This window comes from Anser brachyrhynchus (genome assembly GCF_964034855.1).
Source record: "Anser brachyrhynchus genome assembly, chromosome: 8".
NCBI lineage: Eukaryota > Metazoa > Chordata > Aves > Anseriformes > Anatidae > Anser > Anser brachyrhynchus.
This window is the reverse complement of record NC_137702.1, coordinates 28,692,149-28,701,849: the sequence shown is the minus strand read 5'-3', so window position 1 is coordinate 28,701,849 and position 9,701 is coordinate 28,692,149. Positions and strand designations below refer to the sequence as shown.

At 41.1% G+C, this 9,701-nt stretch overlaps 1 protein-coding gene across 1 annotated transcript; it reads left to right on the top strand.

Annotated features, from left to right (window-relative positions):
• Positions 1 to 53: 53 nt before the first annotated feature.
• Positions 54 to 9,490, top strand: LOC308199045 (pancreatic alpha-amylase-like). Its single transcript, XM_080602484.1, has 11 exons — positions 54 to 1,781; positions 3,147 to 3,362; positions 4,179 to 4,325; positions 4,624 to 4,821; positions 6,227 to 6,457; positions 7,358 to 7,491; positions 7,579 to 7,701; positions 7,816 to 7,915; positions 8,075 to 8,196; positions 8,306 to 8,431; positions 9,173 to 9,490. The coding sequence occupies exons 2-11, from the start codon at positions 3,195 to 3,197 to the stop codon at positions 9,360 to 9,362; spliced, it is 1,539 nt and encodes a 512-aa protein (XP_080458610.1). The 5' UTR covers positions 54 to 1,781; positions 3,147 to 3,194; the 3' UTR covers positions 9,363 to 9,490.
• The last annotated feature ends 211 nt before the right edge of the window (positions 9,491 to 9,701 follow it).

Sequence of the window (9,701 nt, the reverse complement as noted above, 5' to 3'; positions counted from 1 at the left end):
TTATCAAACTGGACTGGTGCACTGGCATGAATTCATTCTGTGTAACTAGCTATTTTGATTTTTCCTTAATAATTCATTGTTTATTCACATTTTGAAAGATGCTACTAGTGCGACTGAAGTCGTTGAAACAAGCAGAACAGTTCAAACACTGTTAAACCAGCATAGGTGCCCTGATGAGCCATGTTTATAATAAAAATCAATGTTGTGAAGGGCACAAAGTAAGATTTGCTGCATACTGAGAAGGCTAGTGCAGCTTTCCAAAATCACATGGGAAACGTTGCAATGACACTCGTCAAGAAGGTCCATTAGATTTAAAGATAAAATTATTCTATAAAATATGGATTCACAACTGATGGTGTGATAACGTGCTAGTGTAAAGATGTTTTGTCTTATCCCAGTTGCAGACAGCCTAAATTGATTGCTGGACCAAAAATTATTTTATCATAGCTGTTTTTCTGTATGATATCGATTAACAGATACTCAAAAATGCCTTTACTTGAATTCTTCTCAGCTTATTGCTGCATTCCTGTGTGGTGGCTATACGTGTTTGTTAGTTTCTTACCTGTTTTTGGAGTAGTAGGCCAGGAAAAATAAAACTACTTCTCTATATGTGAGTGTCACAGGACAACAGCGTTCTTTGCATGTTGGATGATAGAATGTCAACAGCCTGTTTCATGGATTTTATAACTACACCTACTGATTATCTGTGTAGTTAAACCTGAGTGGCATGCAAGCAATCTATGCAAGAGGAAGAGGGAAATGCTACTTGCTGTGTAGGCAAGGCACAATATTGGTACCAATTAATCTTATCTGTTGATGAACCACAGGTGGGAAAGCTGGTGACCTCTTACATTCTCTGTCATGTCAGATGTGTTCTTTGCCAGGCGCTACCCCTGGCCAGCCAGCAAGAGTTGACCCCAGTTGGCACTGGGGCACGCTCTAGGATTGCAGCTCCCTGCCTGTGGGATGATGTGAGGTGTGTCAGTCACATCAGTGCCCCAGAACAAAGCGAGGCACGTTTCAGATGCTTCATAAATCTGATACTCTTGATGTCCTCCTGAGGGGGCTGCTGTTTGGATTGTCACGGGGCTGAGCTCAGGTCCCTTGGTGTAAGCGGGTTATGTGAGCGTGCTCTGCCAGCACTGGGGAGCGTCTGCCACGTCTGAGACCTTCAGCAGGGTTTACGCTGTTAAGAGGAGAGAAAAAAGGGGCTTCAAATAAAATAAAAGTTGATTTTTCTGTGGCCTTCCCCTCACAAACAAAGCTAAGCAGGGTTCCTGGGGGCATTACGCCATTAAGTACTGGCACGGGCGAGGCCTCGCAGGGGCGGTGCGGCCCGAAGCCTCCGTGCGGTTTCCTTCACGGTGAGGTCGGCGGGGCCCAGCCTGGTGGGCGGTGCCGTGCCGAGCCGAGCCGTGCCGAGCCGAGCCGTGCCGGGGGGAGCGCCACCAGCCCGGTCCCGGCCGCGGCCCCCGCGTGTGCTCCGGGGCCGGCTCTGCGCTGCCCGCTTGCTTCTCGGCCTGCTCCAGGAGCTCCAATGAAGCCCAAAACGCGCCGTTTTCTCACAGCACGAAGCAAACCCCGCGCCACACGGCCCAGGAATAAATAAGCAGTTACGGCGGAATACTTAGTGAGAGGCTGCGCGGAGCAGAGCTTCTGGCTGGAGGCGAGAGGAGGACAGCCTGGAAGCCCACGCTTGGTATCGATAGGATATTCTAAAAATGCTGAACAAACTGCGCTTAGGCTGCGGACATTAGTGTTCATACCAATCTGTAATTCATGTAAGTGTAACATTGCAATAGCTTTTGTAATGTTTTCATAGGCTTGTTTTAAGCTGTATAAAAATTGTGGCTGCTCTTGGACTGTAATTCTGTAAGAAATTTTAGATACTGATAAATTATAATTTTGGATTGTGTCATATGAGGTTTTTTTATTAAATAGATGACTCCAGGCATGAAAGCAGGCATGAAAGATAGTGATTAATTTAGTAATGCATGCTCTTTTGCCGCCTTTTTTTTTTTTCCTTGTAAGAAAAAAATACTATTATTAGCACTTGTAGTATTTTGTAAATACCAGCAGAGTTTTGTACCACTGACTTTTAACCTGGTAGAAAACAAGTTGGCAGGCCACGGTAGAGTTGTTCAGGAGCAACAATCCCCTCCCATTTTCTCCGACTTGCGTCAGGTGCATCTCTGCCTGGCTCTCTCTTCCTCCCAATGGGAATGCAGACCTCTTCCTTTTTTTTTCTTTTTTCTTCCACATTTTAAAAGCGTTTTGAGGCTAGAACCTTCAGAGTCTGATGGGGCTTTCAACACCTCCATTCCCATGTCGTTGCTTGTATTGACACCAGAACAGCCCTAAACCTTATTCCAAAGAAACCAGATGCTATATTCAGTCTCCTCCTCAAGCACTAGGCCCTGGGCTATTTGGGTCAAAATACATTCCTACTGCTTTGTGTAATTTAGTTGTTGCTTTCTCAATTTTATTATTTACTTTAAGAAAACAAGGACATGGATCTGCTTCCGTACCAGTAAAATTCTATGGCTATCATTGATTATAACATAAGCACACAACAGGAAAACGTTGCATTAAACATTCAGTGGTTCAGGTTTGGGGTTGTTATGGTCGCTTCTGTATTTGAGGAATCCTCAAGATTTGTGTTTGTGTTTGAATGGTGGACATCATGTCTATCATGACCTCCAAAATACCTGAATTTTCTTGGCAATTCTTGATAAGGAACATACGACTTTTCAAAGTCCTTTTCTAAATATGCACAAGTCATAGTAATGGAGTGTGAAAAAAGATGCCTTGCAAGGATAAATAGCAACAGAGTATTATACATTAAAATGAAAAACGAAACATCAATTTCAGTCTATATAAACCACTCAATACTTTGATATTTGTGATTAGTTTTGTTTTTATACTAATAAAAATGCTACTTTTCACACTAGAGACAGCCTATATTAAACATCTGATTTTTATTTTAGAAAAATTAAGTTATCGTTAGTACATGAAATTGATGTGGCTTAGATAAAACTAATTCTCAAACAAAATGATAATCAAGTGAAGTTAAATAAATACGATGCCAGAGATTAACATTTAAAAGTAAATGCCTGTTTTGTAACGTGTACTTTACCCTCTTGCAGGAGAAGAGATAAGCAGTAAGAAGAGCACAACTGATCACAGAGCACACCATGGGTATCTGTTTTCTTCTGTTAATTGTAGGGGTTTGCTGGGCACAGTACAACCCCAACACTCAGGCTGGGAGGACATCTATTGTACATCTCTTTGAATGGCGCTGGGCCGATATTGCTCTTGAGTGTGAACGCTATTTAGGTCCTAATGGATTTGGAGGAGTTCAGGTATGTCTGTTCCTATCAGTAGGTAGTAAAATTGCTTCATAGATGGTAATTTGTTTTTCAAATGAAAACGTTCAATTTACCAAAGGACAGGTACTGAAAAAGAAAAATAGAAATTGGTAGTGCAAGTAGTAAATGCTGGCAAATATATTCCTCAGCCATCATCATGTTAGAGTGAATTTATTTCATCACTCCAAAGCACGTTTTGCTCTATATGCTATTATGTTTAAATGAATTAGAGTTGCTTATCACTGGCTAAATCTTTTTTTTTTTTATACTGCTGTGAATAACCTAAACTTATCAGCTTGATATTTAAATCAAGAGAAGTGCTTAAGAACTAGATAAACATAAAATTAAACTATGACTAAGAAAAATGAGCTCTCAAGAAAAGTACCAAAGTGCTGAAGATTTCAAATAAATAAACTAAAAGGCTACTAATTCTGTTCACCCAAGCTGGCAAGCTTCTCTCTGCATGTCAGAGTGTCCGAGTATGCCGTTAAAAGACCCAGCTTTGCATCATTTCAGACTCTTTGATCTGTGAGGCATGCAGTCCAAAAGATGATTACGAAATTATGTCCATGGACATAATTTTTATAGTATGCTTCTAACTGCTGAACATCTGCGCCTAAGTCTTTTAATTGCAGGTCACTACAGTTTAAGAACAGGATACTGGGGGTCTGTATGGGTTAGGTATTGTGAGTTGCTTCCATTAAAGGGACCTTATTTTATATTTTCATGTTCTTTTTCTAACAATACTGAGCAAACATAAATAAACCCTTATTGGTATCCTGTTACCAAGAGACACCATCTTATTCACAGATCTCACCTCCAAATGAAAATGTTATTGTTGCTGACCCCTGGCAACCGTGGTGGGAAAGATACCAGCCAGTCAGCTACAAGCTCTGCACACGATCTGGAAATGAAACTGAATTTAGAGACATGGTGACCAGATGCAACAGTGTTGGAGTAAGTGCTTAGAAAACCTTGTGGTGTTTGTAGCGCTAGGATATAGACATCAGCTAATTTAGAAGGGAAGACAAGGTAGCAGTGGAGTAAAGATGTTTTTCTTCTATCTGTCGAGTTGTGTGTTGTACCACAACTGCCATATGTTAATAAAAAGAAGTATCTTAAATGAAATGTTGGGGGAAGCAAGCAAGCAGAAATAGGAGGATATGGCAGGAGGTAAGAGAAAGAGAACATTATTCAGTTAGTAGCGCTATGGAAAGTAACCTTCTTCAACTGAAATGTGAGCATTATTCTCTAGGTACATATTTATGTGGATGCGGTAATCAACCATATGTGCGGAGGTAGTGCTGGTGCTGGCAACCATTCTACTTGTGGAAGCTATTTCAATGCAAAGACTGAAGACTTTCCAGCTGTGCCATATTCTGCCTGGGACTTTAATGATGGTAAATGTAAATCTGAAAGTGGAGACATTGAGAATTACCATGATGCATCTCAGGTAAACCTAAAACTATAAACGCATTTTTTTATGTCCATCTGTTTCAGGGCTGTTATTTCTTTGCTCCCCTTTGCTGTCAGACATTATATAGAAAATAAAACTCATGGAAAACTATCCTAATTGATAATAGAGGTTAGCGTTACTATCATGAATTCCACTTCTTTATCTAGAGCAAAGGGATAGCTCTACTTGAGCTAATGGCTCACCTTTAGATTTAAGTAATGTGCTTAGGTATTTTATAAGGACGGTTTTAAAGATCATTAAATCTATTTAGGGATTCTTATTTGTGTTTTCTATGCTTTAAAAAAATATGAATTATTACTTACCCCTTGCTATAATTTGGAAGCTTTCTTTGGTCTCAGTTTCAGAAGAGAGAGATTAGTATTTACTAAAGAAAAACAGTAAGGCTAAAATATCAAAAACCAACGTTCTTTTCAGAGATTTCCCTTGCTACCTTGTGTACCTCCCATGACCTCCTTGTGTGCAGATAAGGGGAGTCTGTGTGTTCCTCTGTATCTGATTATATGGTCAGGACTTTAAAACTACTACAGAACTGAAATTATTTTATAAAGATAAATACCTGTTTTGCTAGAGCAATGTCTTACGCCTTTCAAATGTATTTAATCTTGCCTTAACCTAAGTTTAGGGGAGAGGAGTTTTAGGGAAATGGCAGAAGAGGGGGAGACATAAATGTCTCTGGAATCTTGAGCAGCTCTAAAGAGTCATCTCTATTGCAGGTTCTTTAGTACAGGTTGCAACATAGGCTGATGTACCTTGCTGTTTCCACGCAGATGTGTGCATAGCCGTGGAAACCCAACATAAGATTTATTAAACATATATTGAGTATACTGAAACACTTTTCTAAAATACTCTTTTTGTGAAAATCCATGACCATCATTTTGTATTTACAAGAAACTAAGGTAAAAAAAGAGACAGAAGATAAGAGTTTAATGTTTAGTAAGACTATAGAACTCGATATATTTTGAAGATTTTGAAATATCATTTCCAGAAATCTTACCTGCATCACAAAAGAAATAAGTGTACTTGAAATAATAATAAATCTGCACGTTAATACACTGGACTAAAAGTAACGTATGATATTTTTGCCTTATACTTGCATTAAAAAGCTGATTATAGATTTAATATATGGCTCTCTGGTACATTCCTTCATCACTTGCATCTGTGTATGCTGGGCAAACGTAGGCTTTGTAATGCTCCTTCTATGTAGAGGACTGTCCATGATGTCAGTCTGGATGACTGTCCAAGGTGTAAGATATGCATGGTGAATGATGAACAGTGAAGGTTTCCTTTTGTCATTGTAACACAGAGAAATTCAAAGAAACATGCAGAACATTAGATTTGGGTTGCGAGGTGAAAAATGTTTCATTTCGGAATTTTAATATAGGTCCGAAACTGCCGTTTGGTTAATCTTCTTGATCTGGCCCTGGAGAAGGACTATGTGCGCTCCAAAGTTGCGGAGTACCTGAACTACCTCATTGATATTGGCGTAGCAGGGTTCCGGATTGATGCTGCCAAGCATATGTGGCCAGAGGATGTGAAGGCAATTTTAGACAAGCTGAAAGATCTAAATACTAAGTGGTTTCCTCCAGGAGCTAAGCCTTTCATTTATCAGGAGGTAATCTCTTTTCTTAATTGTAGTTTGCATACATATTTTTTTGCAGACAGAGTGTAGACTCAGTCCTGCACCTAAAGCAGTGCTTTGCTTGAGCTGGGCCTTAGCAACTTTCAATCTTGATCTATAGAAAGCGATGTCAAGATTTAATAACCATAATTTGAAATATTTAATCTGCCTGCAGAAGGTCATTGACATGAAAAGTGCCTCAAATGTTTTGCACCTTCTGGAGCTAATTAACCTGGAAATCTTATTGAGATGTAATTTACTACATTGAATTAAATATAAAAATTCTGACAATCTCAAAAAGATAAGATTTCAGTCTCAGAATTTTAAATTATGAGTACATAAATTGCAACAGAGTATTATAAATGGTGATTACATCTGAAATGGCAACTGATTGCATAATGGTCTGAAACTGTTTTCCCATGGCAGAGACAGTGTTAATTTCAAATTCCCAATTTGTGTATGATATTTGAGAAAGAAACCCGAGTAAGAAAACCAAAAAACAGATTCCAGTCAGCAAAAGCTAAAGTTTCCAGATACATTATATTAAAAATGTGTTACGAAAAGATCTAAGGCAAATAGATAGTTGTCCTTTACCTACATCATTAAAACAAGTACTGAGGTTGTCCATGTGCTAGAAGCAGAGGTACAGGTGCTTACATTTTCGATAAAGCTCTTACTACCCAAGCTATAATTATGCAGTAGTAATCAGACACAGTAAATAGATTGAGGATGGAGATAGAAAAAAAGGTAAGAGTGAGGTAGAGGTAAAATGAACAAAATAGCAATCAATGCAATTTAAAAAAAAAATAAAATATATAATATCCTTAGCAAAAGTAGCAACTCTTCCTTGACCCTTTCTGTTCTAATTGTAAGGAATGTTCATTAATGTACTAGGTAATTGACTTGGGCGGCGAGCCGATCACAGGCAGTCAGTACTTTGGAAATGGCCGAGTGACCGAATTCAAATACGGTGCAAAACTGGGGACAGTGATCCGCAAGTGGAATGGAGAAAAGATGTCCTACTTAAAGTAAGGGTGACCATCCTGCAGCTTGCCTAGGATACGCTGGATGCACAGCTTGGCAGGGTAGACTCAAGTCTTTGTGTTTTTGGCCAGGAACTGGGGAGAAGGCTGGGGCTTTGTGCCTTCTGACAGAGCCCTGGTCTTTGTGGATAACCATGACAACCAGCGGGGGCACGGGGCTGGTGGAGCTTCCATTCTAACCTTCTGGGACGCCAGGTAAGGAATGCTGGGCTGTCTGGGTGATGCCTCTTCCTCTTGCTGATTTGTTTGTCTGTTTGTTCCCCGGCACGCTTTCTCTTGCCACGTCTCATTATGCTTTTGGCCCATCAGGCTTTATAAAATGGCCGTTGGTTTCATGTTGGCTCATCCGTATGGGTTCACACGTGTGATGTCAAGTTATCGTTGGACAAGAAATTTTGTAAACGGGCAGGTAAGTTTGTAACGCTGAAGATTCACCTTTGCTGAACTTCTCAAGTGATTTCTCTGTCCCGTGTTGGATCGGGTGGGTGGAAATTAGATGCGTCATCCTTCCCGCTTTTTGCTCTGCGTTTTCCAGTAAGAACTTTCAAATGTCTCTTTTCAATAAAAGGATGCCAACGACTGGATCGGACCACCTAGCAACTCGGATGGATCAACAAAGTCTGTTACAATCAATGCGGACACCACCTGTGGCAACGGCTGGGTTTGTGAACATCGCTGGCGGCAAATAAAGTAGGAGACTCTGGAGCAAAACGCAGTAAAAGCAGTGACTTTTGCATCATGAGCCTCTTGGCTGTGGAGCTCTTGCAACTCCAGTGACAGCCATTCCTTGCATTTTCAGGAACATGGTTATCTTCCGTAACGTGGTAGACGGCCAGCCTTTCTCAAACTGGTGGGACAACGGCAGCAATCAAGTAGCTTTTGGCCGTGGCAATAAAGGCTTCATCGTCTTTAATAACGACGACTGGTAAGTCGGTGGGAGAGACCGTATCCGCGAGGAGAAGCATAGCTCCCCAACCGGAACACTGAAAGGGCTCAGGTGTTGGGAAGGGGGATGTCCTTGAGCTAGAGCACAGTCAGGTGAATAGAGACTATCGAAAGCAAGGCTAAGGTGTCTGAGTGGAGTGTCTGAAGATGTACAGATTGTCCGTTAGCATCTTGAGTGTCCCATTCCTGCGGTCTCCCTCACGTATCATGTCATCTCCAGTACACCCACATATGAGTTCACATTAGAAGAGGCTGAGGCTGTGGACAGAGCAGTGCCCAAGGACGTAAGGTGTAGGAGCTGAAGTTTTGGTAGTTCTCAGGAGAGGAGGCACTCTCTCACTTCCCTCATCCAAACTTGCCAATCCAATCCAAGCCAGTCCAAGCCAGTTCAACCCTAATGGATTGAACGATCATCACAATTAGGATTACCTTTAGCAGCACGTGTCCTGTTGTGAAGCTCTTTTGTGCTTTGATTTTGTCCTGTCCTTTTCTTCCAATGCGAACAACTCCTACAGCCTGAGCTAGATTCGCGCAGTGGCACCCCAGTTCTGGAGGGCCAAAAGAGAGCGCAGGGAGAGAAGCAGGGTCAGGCTCAGAACTCCCTTGCATTACATTGCCCTTCCAAGTCACGCAATAGCATCAGCTTCAGAATTCCTTTACCCAGTTTGAAATACCTGTTTTGAAATCAACGGAGAAGCAGCGTTCACTGATTTTCACACAGGTACATGAACACCAATTTGCAAACTGGTCTGCCTGCTGGTACCTACTGTGATGTTATTTCTGGACAAAAGGAGGGCAACAAATGTACTGGAAAGCAGGTGTATGTTTCCGGGGATGGAATGGCTAACTTCCAGATCAGTAACAGCGACGAAGATCCATTTGTTGCAATTCACGTTAATGCCAAGTTATAACTTCAATCAGAATTTGTTTCTCTCCTGTCGGTCTGTACGTATGCTGTTTCCCCCATTTGCGATTCCCTGGTGTTCAAGAATGAGTGATTCTCCATACCCAGTGAATAATAAACGGCAATCAAACTGAAGAGTGATGTCTTTTCTCCTAACGAACGGGATCGTAGTAGCATTATCACATCATAACCAGGGGCAATACCATTGGTAGCTCTTAAGGCTACCGAGAGAGCACTGCATTTCCCAGATCACAGAAACACAGAAGAAAATAAAAAATAAGACAATAGAAGCCAGCACCTGAGGAAGTTAAAATGCTCTATTTCCAAGGCTGATAGGTGCACGCAT

Excerpts from the sequence above, each read along its gene's own strand:
- LOC308199045 (XM_080602484.1), top strand. The coding sequence starts at position 3,195 with ATGGGTATCTGTTTTCTTCTGTTAATTGTAGGGGTTTGCTGGGCACAG. Across the intron at positions 6,458-7,357 it reads AGCCTTTCATTTATCAGGAG|GTAATTGACTTGGGCGGCGA; the intron begins GTAATCTCTTTT and ends TTAATGTACTAG. Across the intron at positions 7,916-8,074 it reads GAAATTTTGTAAACGGGCAG|GATGCCAACGACTGGATCGG; the intron begins GTAAGTTTGTAA and ends TTTCAATAAAAG.